The sequence below is a fragment of the Salvia hispanica genome, chromosome 1 (assembly GCF_023119035.1).
Source record: "Salvia hispanica cultivar TCC Black 2014 chromosome 1, UniMelb_Shisp_WGS_1.0, whole genome shotgun sequence".
Classification (NCBI taxonomy): domain Eukaryota; kingdom Viridiplantae; phylum Streptophyta; class Magnoliopsida; order Lamiales; family Lamiaceae; genus Salvia; species Salvia hispanica.
Genome location: NC_062965.1, coordinates 22,217,016 through 22,230,192, shown reverse-complemented (window position 1 = coordinate 22,230,192; position 13,177 = coordinate 22,217,016). Strand labels below are relative to the sequence as shown.

The window sequence follows — 13,177 nt, the reverse complement described above, 5'->3', positions numbered from 1 at the left end:
GATAATGTAACAGATTTATACCTCATTTTTAGTACATTGGTAATAGTAAATTGATTAAGGAACTGATATTCCCCTCTTTTGCAAAAACTATGGCAGCGGACTTGTCATTATCGGATAGGAGCTGAATCAATAAAGTGAGAGAAATTAAATTGAAATTTGAGGCCGCCAATTAGAAGCTTTGTGAAGAGGTCGCAGACAAATTGAGAGATGGCATAAATAGGGATGTCAATGTAGCCCACCAAATTACATCAAAATAAAATATTGATCATTTTTGACAATGCATGAAGTATTATTTGAGTAATAGAGTATAATTATCGTATTTTATTTTTACTCTTGGATTCAACATAATGGCCCTACTTATTGAGCTGGTAGCCATAGGCCCATTTCATAATCAAAGCCCAATATATAAATAACTACAGATTGATCAATGTAAAAACAGGCTAATAATTAAATAAATTAAATATGCTCAAAATAATATACATTCGATTTATTGACAATTTATTTGCTAACCATTTCTAAATACGCATTTATATACCTCATTTTTATTACCTTGGTTATACAATCTTGAAAAGGTTCGTTTATCTAAAAAGTTTGCGGATTGAATATTAATCACATCCCATGGATAGATGCAATAATTCACAAAACATATTGATTTTTTATATGCAATAATTTGTTAAATTTCATCTTTTTCTAAATGTGTTGATAATATCCGCCAACAGTTTGTTAGATTGCCTGATTGAAAGCTGGGAAGTTTGAAGGAGTCAAGGAGCAGAAGGTGTTTGACGAAATTTTTAAGAGAGATATGAATCGCCTACAACATCCTCAAATTCAGTAATCTCAATTAACGTTCCTATTCACGTCTCTCGCGCTCCGTGTTTTCCTTGGTCAAGGCCTCAACTCGGGATTGAAGAATGCTGATCATCGCTTGCGCTCTCATCAATTCAATCTTCAGCCTCTCCCTGTCCATCGAGATCTCGATGATCTCTTTCTCTAAGTTGTCGATGAACTTGAGGTAGCCGGGAGGGACGGATTTTTCCAGTTCCGCCGAGTTAAACGTGGACGTGCTTCCCGGGAGGTTGTCGCTCGCGCCTAGGGTCTCGAGAAGGGGGATCTCTACAGGCGGGGAGTTGGTTTTCGTCATCATCCTTGTCGAGGTGGAGTCCTCGGATCCGTTGGCGATGCTGCAGTTTGGATCATCGCGCTTTGGTCTCTTGCCGATGTCCAGCAAGAGGTGCTCCGGTCTGGGTGCAGGATCCCTCTTCGACAGGAGAGGGACGCTGGGGGTATCGGCCGGGGCAACGAGAGGTTGCACATCCTGCAACACATTTTGAGACAGATTGTTAGAAAATAGTAATGACAAGATCTCATGATGCTAAAAAACTCGATTTCACACCATAAACGTGCTTTTAAACGCGTAAAATGATCAAATGGGAAAGACAGGCTAATCGAAAACATAAATTTCGACGCAATTAATCAACAATCTAAACCATAAGAGAAAGTCTTGCACCAAAATGAACAAAACATGCACAAACAATGCACCTCATCGCCATTTGCCACGCCATCTTCCATGACTTCCCCGGGGACCACAAGCGGGGCGTCCTCATCCCATTCCTCTTCGATAAATGGGGCATATCGGTCCCCATTAGGTGGTCCGGCGCCACTCTTGTGGAAGATTTTGCAGAGCACAAATGCATCCTAATTTGACAAAACAAAGACAAGAATTTCATTATTTTTTTTAAAGTTAGCATAAGATCACTGGGAATCGATACACACCTGTAGAATGCCGGCGTTTCCTAGTTCTGTGTCGCACAGCCGGTACTCGTGCATCACCCAATCAGTCCGCTTTCCATCATGGGCGCGTCCGATGTGGAAAATGAGCGTTTTCTTCATTCCAATGGACTCGTCCTTGTGTTTCACCGGGCGGTCCTTCCCGGTTGCCTTCCAGTACCCTTGCCCAGTGGCGCGATTGAGGCGGGATCCACTCCCGTACTTCTTATCCACAGGGCTAAAGAAGTACCACTCCAGATCTCTCGTCTTCAGCAACGAATGCTCTATTTAGGCAACAAGATTATAATTAAGATACAGAAGCTAGTTAGAAATCGATGAATGTGTGTAACGCGCCATGCACGTTCACGCACACGAACATGCACACGCACACACACACTCATTCAAACATAACAACCTAAAAACAAACACAAAAAAAAACCTGAAAAAAACAGGAATCTTCAAAGCCTGCAACTTTACATCAAACAAAGCATGAATCTGCAACAATTATTTTAAAAAATATAAAAAGATTGAATCTTTTTCATACCATCAAGCTCCCATGGCTCAGATTTGTAGACATCAATTTCACTAATTGCTTCAAACCTGAAAGGCATCGCACAAACTTTCCTCCTCAAATAATACCTCACCAACTCCTCGTCCGTTGGATGAAACCTGAACCCAGGTGCCAAAGAAGTCGTCGGAGGAGCCCCCATCGCCGCCACCAGAGCCGCCGCTGCCGCCACCACAATCTCCTGCCCCGTTTCCATCCCCAAGATTATATTTTTTACAAAATTACACCACACCCACAAGCAACACACACGAAATTGGAGGCAAGAAACCCCTTTTAACACTTAAATGCACTAAAAATGCACACAAAACAGGAAAAGAAAAGTTGGGGATTTTTAATGGAAAAGAGAGCAAGAAATATTGAAGGATGGAAGAGAAATGGAGTGTGTGAGTGTGTGTAGATGAGAAATGGAGTATTGGTAATGTGATATATATAGTGTTACCTTAAGTTTCAAATTTATGTATTTCCCCTTGTACTTTGTAACAATTCTATATCTCACCCTTCTCCCTCGAGAATAACGAGTATCAAACTTTTATTTAAAAGCCCGGATGAAAAAAGTGCACTAGAAGGCACAAACCAAGAAAAAAAAATGTTGGGTTTTTTAATGGAAAAGAGAGCAAGATTTGAGAATGGCTTTCAGGGATTACACAGAGGAGAAATGAAATGTAGAAAGGAATTTTGGGTTGTTTTTTCGGGAGATTTCTTACCCAAATTGGGTGTGGATTTTGGCGAAGAGGCTCAAGAAATGAGAGTGTGGTGTGTTGTAAGGATACTTGCTTGACACTGAAATCTATATCAAAGCAAGAAATGTTGAAGGATAGAAGAGAATGGAGTGTGTGAGTGTGATATATATAGTGAGTCATTAAGTTTCAAATTTATGCATTTCCCCTTACTTCTGTAACAATTCTGTATCTCACCCTCCTCTCTCGAGAATAACGAGTATCAAACTTGAATTTAAAAGCATTACTATTATTTATTTACATCTTTATCATCTATTACTCCCTCATTCCCATCGAATATGACCGATTTCTTAATACGAACACGAAATTTTATGCAACATTATTTTAATAGTACCTAGTAATGTTTTCATTTTCATAAATATTCAATCTTATTTATGGCAAATTAAAATGAAAATGTGATATTTTCACGGGTATCAAATGAGGTTTTTTTAAGAATCTGGGATAGACCTAGGTCGAGTTGAACATGAATTGTCGACTGAATCCACTATTGGTCTGTGGTATTGGAAACTATATAAATAAGCCTCTAACCCTGTTTTATCTCTTTGCCTCCATTTCGACCATTTTCTGCGATTTCATTATTTAAACTAAACGGCAGCGGACGACGTCGGCAAGTCGGTAGCAACCTTCTTCAACCAGCGAATTCCAATCTCATGAGATATGTTATGAAACCCTATATAATTCCTTTTATTAGGCGTGTTTGACTATTGGGTTGATTACATCTCACGTCTGGTATCCAAGATATCCAAGATATGGTCTATCCATTTTACGTAGCTCGCAAGTTATTGCGTGGAGGCATAATTGACTAAAGGACACTTAAGATAACCGTTGCAGATTTTTGTGAGATTTTTGTGAGGAAAAGTACGGTCTTTATCGTATAGCACGATTTATAGTATTCTTTGAATTTTAAGCTATTACGGACGTATAGTTTATTAAGCACGCGACTCAGATAACTGTTGTGAATTCATATGTATTTTGTGATTATAGTATTCTTTAATTTTTAAAATAAAACTTATATTTTTATTGATTATTTCTGTTGATGTGTTAATGTACTAGTTTTTATTATAATTAAAAGGAATAATTTAATTGTTCAAAAATTAGGAATAAATACTTTTGAATGTTATATTGTGATTGTACCGTTGCCATAGTCCTACCTGGATTACAATTCAATAAATGTTAAATTATTAGTGAAAAGTCTTCCGTTCTTGTCTTTTAATGAGTAGTTATTTGGGGATGAGAAGGAATCATCCTCTTTAATCTTTAAGCAAGGAACATTTATTGCAATTTTCCACTTATTGTTCTTAGTTTTCCATTGTACTTTATTAGTTGGACTTATATTCAATAGTTTTGGCAGCTTATAATCATTTCCAGTTATTTTTTAAATATGACTGTCGTTTAAAATAGTTGACATTGTTTTTCATTTAATCGACAGTTTCCATGAGGGAGAGAAAATGCCAAAAATAACATATACATAACTTTTGAATAGAGGATTATTTTCTATAATTTGTTTGGTTAGATTGTAGATAATATATGGAAATTATAAGAATTATAAAAGAAACAAATTTGGTTATATACAATGGCGAGTTAGGATTTCGACGATTGGAAAGATAAAACAAGGCTTCTCAAATTTAATAGCCACGTGGTAAAAAAATTAGTGGATGAATTAGGGAGTATCGACAACGTCAAAAAAATCGACATCAACGTCGAAAGAGTCGGTAATGGTTACGAGAAAAAGAATTGGCAATGATCACGAGATAGATACACGATGAAGAGATAAAGTATGATATAGGAGATCAATAGCCGACGAAGGCTGACAAAGGTATATTGTAAGGGGGGAGCGCATAAACTTAATTATTTGAACCGACTCTCATTTGCTAATAGTGAAATTATGATTAATACAACAAATAATTAAATTTGTTAATAAATAGTGAAATTTCACAATTTATCAAAGTTGATGGATAGGCTGATTTTACTATGATAGTAGATATATTAAGATTTATTTAATTACTATTGATGTCCATATTTTCTTTTTAATTTATTCTAAAATTATGTCAAATTTTCAACAAAAAATTATTTCTTCTCTCTTCTAACTAAAATACTACTACCTCCGTCCCCCAAAATTTGCTACACTTTGACCCGACACGAGTTTTAAGAAATGTAATGGAAAGTGAATTGAAAAAGTTAGTGGGACGTGGGTCCTACTTTTAAAGTATTGGTTTTATAATAAAATGTAAGTAGGAATGAGTTAGTGGAATATGAGGTCCACTACCAAAAATGGTAAAAGTGAAGTGTATCAAATTTTCAGGGACGGACCGAAATGGTAAACTGTGTCAAATTTTCAGGGACAGAGGTAGAGGTAGTACTATTAAATTATATACTTTTGATTTTAATTTAACAACTTTATTTAGAACCTCGTGCTATATAAGAAAATGGTCATTTTAAATAGACAGATAAATAAGTCTATATATTGAAAGATAAAATATTTCATTATGTAAATTATATCAGTATAATTAAGTTCAGACATACTAATAATATGTCATACGCATAACCAATCAATTTAATGTGTAAAATAATAATTGCAAAACATTTTATTAGATTATGTATTTAAATCACGAGTCATACACAATCGAGGTTGGTGGAACCGAATTAAAAAAATCATATATCTTGAATTAATTAGATTGCGTGACAATTAATATAAAAATGCATTATGAATACAGATGATAATTTATTTAATAATATAAATTTACATATATTATTCTTAAATTTTAACTTTCATAGAAAAGAAAACAAATCAAAGATTACGTATGGGGGCATATATATATATGAAAGTGACTATCGCATGTGATGTGAGTCAATATGTCAAAAACAAAAAAATGAAAATAATATAATACTAGTAATACTATATAATGAAAAAAAAATTGAAGGATAAAATAATTTTTGCTGTAAATCCGTTACGAAACCTCAGGCTTACTTTTATTTGTTATCAATAATTTAATGTATCATAATTAACCACAAATTTAATATGTAGATGTAGTATAAAATAATAATAATAATAATAATAATAATAATAATAGTAATAATAATAATAATAATAATAATAATAATAATAATAATAATAATAATAATAATAATAATAATAATAATAACAACTCATTCCATAAATATTATGCTATTTACCCATCCAGCTCAGCATCATTTTTTATTATTTACAAATCATCACTATCTTTATTAGTGTCACATATGACTAGAATTCTAAGATTGAATTTATTATGGTGCCTTTTTCAAATTTAATATTGCTATTTCGAATATATTTAAGAATATTTTTCTTGTTCTAAATGAATAAAATTAAGTGGATGTTTGACACTACAGACGAGGTGAGGGAGATAGTTTACAAATTAACTTATATATTTATAAATTTTTTTATCACATTAATGAATCATTACAAAAAAATAAAGTTGAAGAAATTAATTGTAATAAAAATATTTCAGATATACATGTTTAATGAAATAAGCTTTATAATTTGCGACTTCCTTCAATATCTTCAATAGTGCATCAATACAGGTTGTATAAGTTAAAACTAATTATTGTATTAGAATTTCCCTCTACAACCCTTGTTATTGGGCCAGTACACAAGCCCAATAAAGTTGAGAAGGGCCCAAACCTTAAGAAGCCTACAAATTGATCCATGAGCAACCTAGTACATTAAATATTTATTATTCCCCAAATTAATAATCATTTGATTCATTGCCATGTTAAACAACATGCCTTGATCATTTGTAAATACACATTTATACCTCATTTTTAGTACATTGGTAATAGTACATTCTTAAAAGTCATGGATTAATAATCCACACCTCAGGATGGATACAATAATTCGTAAATTTTTAAACATATTGATATTTATATGCAATAATTCGGAATTACTGTACAATCTTTTGTCTCAATGTGTTGATAGTATCTGCCAATCGTTTGTTAGATTGCATTACAACAACCCCAAATTCAGCAGCATCTAATACTAATCAGTGATTAGTAATCACACTTGCATATACGAGGGAAGTGTTATATTGCTAACTCATAACTTAATTGCTAACTACAATTAAATAATAGTCATTAGATATTTAAATTAAGGGCTTAGATCATTAATTCCTAAATGTCAATACGATCAACGAAAAACGTCAATAAGACCATAGGATTAATTCCAAAAAATATCAATAGGGTATTAATGTCAATTAACTACATGTTTAGTTATAACTTACTTTTAAAAGAAATCCCAAAACTTTAAATTCATATAAATATATCAAATTAAAGATAATTTCATAAAGATTCCAACGATATCCTACATGCATATGTTCCGACGTCAAAATTTGAAATTTTTTTCGAAATTTTTAATTTTTTCGTACAAGCAGAATTGTCAACATACTATATAAAATATGTCAATATAATATATGTAGAATGTCAATATAAGCAATGGGTTAACATTCTTAAAGCATTGTGTTGACATTCTCAAAGCATTGTGTTGATATTTTCGAAACACTACATTAACATTTTCATCCAAAACCCTAATTTTGAGTTTTTTTTTATCTTTTTTGATTTTATTAATAAAAACAAAAATTACACATGGCAAATTGTAGACCACACGTTTCCTAAAATCCTATGGCCTTAAATTAGTTGCAGTTAACAATTAAATAATGAGTTAGCCATTGATCACTTCCCCTTAGAGTAATATCTAAATTTTAATATTTCAATATCGATTATATAGTTTGATATACTTTTTTGAACAAGAAAGTGATTAGCTTTAATATTTTTTATTTTTGTTTTAAGCTTATACTAACATGGATGTGTAACTAGGGGATGGTTTTGCGCTAGTGCGACCCTTGTCCCGCCTTAAGTGAGACAATTCTATTTGAGAAAATAAAATTGAGAATTGAAGAGAGAATAAAACAAGAAAGATTAAAGGTGTTGCCTTATTAAAAAAAAAAAAAGAGGAATCATTTATATTAAAGTAGAGAATTAAAGAGATAATATAATAAGAAAGACCAAATGTGTTGCTTTATTAGAAAAGCAAAAGGAATCAGTTATACTAAATTAGAGAATTAAAGATAGAATAAAATAAGAAAGACTAAATGTATAAAGGCATTGCTTAAGCCTTAAAATAAGATATATTACAAAAACACAATCACACGACAAAGGTTTGGAGCACACAAAAAGAAACACACGTTGCTTAAACAAAAGTTCACACCACACGTTATGCTAATCAAACACAAGCCAAATTACACAATCAACCTCACAGATGATGTCTCCTAAGCCCATTCCTCCTCTCTTCTCTTCTTCTTCTTACTCTTCTTCATGTCTTCTTCTCCTTCCTCTCTCATAAAATATCTTGTCAGCAATCTCTTGTATCTTCTCAAAGTATCTTTCTCTCAACCTTCTGCAACATAACAGTGTCCACGCGACACTTCCTATTCCCACAACATAACCAGAAGCAGCAAACACATATTCCCACTCGATCTCCTCATCTTTTGATTCTGAATCCACTGATGGTGATGGACCAGGTGGACGACGGTTGTTGAAACTTCCGTTGAGTGGGAAACCATATAACCCCGCGTTTCCTACGTATGACTCTGCCGTAAACGTTTGAAACTGACGGCCAGTTGGGATGGGTCCAGTGAGATGATTGTAAGACACATTCAAGAATGATAGGAAATCTAGTTTTGTGAGCCCATCTGGTATTCTCCCGGTGAGCTTGTTAGAAGAGAGGTCGAGCGACCGAAGCTCTGTCAAGGCACCCAATGATCTTGGGATTGCATAACTGAGAGAGTTGTGGGATAGGTTGAGATGATAAAGTGAGCTAAGATTACCAATTGCATCTGGTATTTCTCCCTCAAAATGATTGGAAGACAAATCAATGCATGTAAAGTCAGGCCAAATCTTCACAAGCTTCACTTCAATTCCTTTGATGGTTAAATTCACCTTATTGTGGTAGTAACTGTAGGCGCCTAAAAAGTTAGAGTTGGAGTGGTTGAGCCTGGCATGTGTAGGACTCTGTAGCATCATTCCTCTCAAACTTGAGAAATTTAGCTTATTCAGAGTGCCACTGAAATGATTTGAAGATATATCTTAAATTTGAAGATCCGGCCAACTCTTACTACATCTCAAGTCTCCTTGGAATCTGTTGGAGCGCAAGACAAGGACGCGCAAGCTCAACGGAAGAATGCAAGGGAAAATATCATTTAAGTTGTTGTTTCCAACATTCATCACCTCTAACTTCTTACAATTTCCTAGAGACTTAGGAACCTTCCCGCCTAAGTTGTTGTTACTAACATCAAAGGTTTGTAGGCCACACTCATGCGAAAACTGATCAGGGATAACACCACTGATTTTATTTCCCCTAAGATTGAGCACTTCACTCACAAGATCTTTTTTGATTAGGCAAGGAGGTATGCTACCACTTAAGTTATTGAATGACAAGTCGAGAACACGAAGTAAATATGCATTGCAGATGGAGGATGGAATCATTCCAGTTAGTCTATTGTTAGCGAGCATGAAATTACTGAAATTTGGAGAGATGGGAAGCTTTTTCAAACCTGTCAGAAGATTGGAAGAAAGGTCCAAATAGTTCTTTTTAGTTTCCCAAATCCAACTTGGAAGGTCCCCTCGCAAATGATTGTTTGAGAGGTCAAAATCTTCCAAACTGGATGCATTTCTAAGATATCACACCCTTAAATGGGGATATCCATGGGAACTTGAACTCATGTTATGACAGGGTCTATTAAGTCTATGAGGCTGAGTTTCACTAATTTTTCGGGTTTGTTACCAAGTTCGATTAGCAATCTCAGGTCGTTGTCGGAGATAGACCCGTGATACGGTCATATTAGTATTATTATTATATCTCTATTATTTAGTTTACTAATGATTTATCATATCTTCTATTTAGGTTATTATTGATTTACAGTATCTTTATATTTTCTTATTCCTTAAGTTAGGGTATTTACTCTTTAGTATTATAAATAGGACCTATTGTCATTCTCATTATTCAGTCAATGAAATGATCGTTTATCGCCTTTCTTGTTTTCTTTATCATTTTTTCTGCAAACCCTAGTTGTCGACGGGATTTCGCCTCCCGGGACTTCTAATCTATCTTTCGGCATCGCGTTAAGGAGATTATACTTAACAATTGGTGCTTTCTTTGTGTTCTCATCCTCCCATCTTCGTTCATGGCTGAAGTCCATCTCGGAATGGGGAGAACAGAGTCCCTGGTTATGCCGTGCGCCACAATAGCGACGTACGCCCCGGAGAATTCAACAGTTGCAATGCTGGAGAATATTCTCACTAGGTTCGCCCGAATCGAGACCCGATTGATTGAGCATGAGCGTAGGGCAGTAGCCACGCTCCCTCCGTTGAGCCTAGATCCTGACCCACCTGACGGACCACCGTTCTACACCGCCACATAACCACTTTACCCACCTTACCAGCCACCGTTGCTTCCATATCAGCCTGACAGATACCTACCTCCCACACCATACACATACACTACCAGCCTGCTCCACCAAACACACCAGCCACCACCCCCCCGCCCCTTTGGGATCTGGCTCCCACCTCTCCCCAAAAGAAGTTCATTGACTGGGGCCCGGCAACATGGCCTCACCAAATAATCTAAACCCTTTGGGGTTTCCAATCGCCCCCCCCTGACGAACTCCCGGGGCGGTAAACCCGGGGAAATTCGTGTGTGGGTTGGAAACCCCCCCTGCCCCGTGTGCCCGCTTGGTTTGGGAAATTGGATGATGAAAATATAGCTGGGGAAACTTTGGGGATGCCCCCAAGTTAGCCGATGAAAAAAAGATTGCTTCCCGAAACCAAGTTGAAGAGAAAGGAATGTGAGCATAAAAAGATTCTGGGGGAAAGAAACGGCTCCCACCCTCGGCTGAATCCCTTTGGGCGTTGCTCGTCCCTTGCAAAGGCAGCACTTACTTTAATTGGCTACGTTTCCGACCCCTTTTTTTCGTGTGGATCGACAAGAATAAACTTGTTTTCTGATCCTTCTACAGATGGAACGTGTCTTGAAAAAATTTAAAAACAAACATAGGCATGGCATAACAGTTAAACCACCCTTATAACACCAAACAACATTTTGATAAAATAAAAGAGAGTTTTTAGAGTAACGCCCACCTCGACTGCTTAGTTTTCAAGTAGTTTCGCTTTTCCGTTATCCGGCTTCGCAACCAAAGTTTCACCTTTTAATCACATAGGCACATATCACAAATTAGGTTCAATACTACTCTTACTCATGCATGTTCCATTACTTTTCCCTCTTCCCAACGATTTATCTTATCATTACTAATTAATCAAGATCATGTTTATCACACAAGATTATTTAACCATCAAACACACACCATACAAACACTACACACACACACACGCCACACACACATACACGACACACACACATACATGTTCCCACACCCCTTTTTATCCCTCTTTCACTCAACCAAGATGCATGAGGGTTCAAGAAGACCGATTAATCGGTTAAAAGAAGAAAAAGAAGAAGTAGAAGAAGAACAAGCATAACTCTTAAACAAAATACCTTTTAGAGAAAAACGATCGGTAGAAAACAAGTATTAGCCTTGATTCTTCAGAGTTCTTGGATTAAACTTCAATTCTTCTCCAAAAGATAGCAAAATATTGGAGAGTAGAAGAAGAAAAAATTGAGAGAGTGAGGGGATGGTGGGGGCCGAAAATATGGGGGCTAGGGTTGGGGTTTTGGTTCTTATTTATAGAGTTCAACAAGATCTTTAGGTAATTAGAATAGAATATTTGGTAAGATCTCATTCTCCACAATTAAATAAATAAATATTGTGAAGTAGGGAAGAAGAATTAACAAAAATAGATCCTAGGGCAAATCTCCAAATTTTTGAAAATTAGGCTTCTAGGATGGCCAAGATTTTGTTTTGGTATATTTTACGGAGTAGAATAAAATATCACGGAGCAAAATAAAAATAAGAATTCTCCCAATTTGGAGTGAAAAGTGGCGCCTCCTATGCCTTTTAAATAAGACATGAATTTTTAAATATTGACTAGAATAAAGTAAGGCAAGATCTCTTGAAGTATGGAAAGATTTGGTAGAATAATTAAATTCTAGGTATGGAAGGAAATCAAATAAGGGATCAAGTAAATAAGCAAAATAATATTTCCTTCCCAACATAGTGATTTTCGAAAATCACTATTAAACAAGAGGCTCGATTTTTCCATCTTCAAAACAAGGAAATAATTGGCTCTCGGATTTTGATTTGGATAAATATCCCAAGGATTAAATTAATTCCGGAAGAAATAGAATTTCTCTTCAAATGGGGTCTAGGGTTCGAAAATTACAAGAATTAGGGTGACAAGTATTTATGGAAATTTTCTCTAATATTCTCACTCACCCTTAGATAATTAATTTACCACATAATCTCACAAATTAATAAATCACATGCCACATCATTAAATCAATAAGTTTGACTTTTCAAACTTCCAACACAAACCCTAGACTCAAATCGACCATATCATCTCATGAAATAAATGCATTCTCGATTCCACGTCATCAACAATTAATTCTAGGGCTCTAAAATTAGGGTTCGGAAATTCGGGATATTACAGATACCTTGCAAAGTTGGAGTAGTTGAGCCTGACACGTGTAGGACTCTGTAACATCATTCCTCTCAAACTTGAGAAGTTTAGAAAATTCAAACGACCACTGAAATCATTTGAAGATATATCCAGAATTTGAAGATTGGGCCAACTCTTACGACATCTCAAGTCTCCATGGAATCTGTTGGAGCGCAAGACAAGGATGCGCAAGTTTAATGACAACATGCAAGGGAAACTACCCTCAAGGTTGTTGTCTGCAACATTCATCACCAGTATGCTGGGGTTTGGTGCCCCTTGCACAATGGAAGACTTGTACAAAATAAATAAATCAGATACGGATCTATTTGACCGATTATGCGATTAATCAATTCACATGTTAAACAAATAATTGCATGCTAGAACGCAAATAATTCATGCTCATAGAAAGTAAATCCTTAACATGATTTCTACGGTTTAAAGTTACCGATTTGATTCTCCAAAGAAT

General features: G+C 35.3%; 1 protein-coding gene across 1 annotated transcript; it reads right to left on the bottom strand.

The window, feature by feature from the left end:
• Window positions 1-850: 850 nt before the first annotated feature.
• LOC125190287 (NAC domain containing protein 50-like) lies at window positions 851-2,531 on the bottom strand. The gene is made up of 4 exons (XM_048087558.1): window positions 2,312-2,531; window positions 1,774-2,051; window positions 1,540-1,695; window positions 851-1,372 (listed from the first exon to the last, which is right to left on the bottom strand). The coding sequence occupies exons 1-4, from the start codon at window positions 2,529-2,531 to the stop codon at window positions 851-853; spliced, it is 1,176 nt and encodes a 391-aa protein (XP_047943515.1).
• Window positions 2,532-13,177: the final 10,646 nt, after the last annotated feature.

Bases quoted from the DNA above. Each gene is read 5' to 3' on its own strand.
- LOC125190287 (XM_048087558.1), bottom strand. From the start codon at position 2,531: ATGGAAACGGGGCAGGAGATTGTGGTGGCGGCAGCGGCGGCTCTGGTG. The intron at 2,052-2,311 runs GTATGAAAAAGA...TTGCCTAAATAG, and splicing joins TGAGCCATGGGAGCTTGATG to AGCATTCGTTGCTGAAGACG. The intron at 1,373-1,539 runs GTGCATTGTTTG...CGAGTTTTTTAG, and splicing joins GCGTGGCAAATGGCGATGAG to CATCATGAGATCTTGTCATT.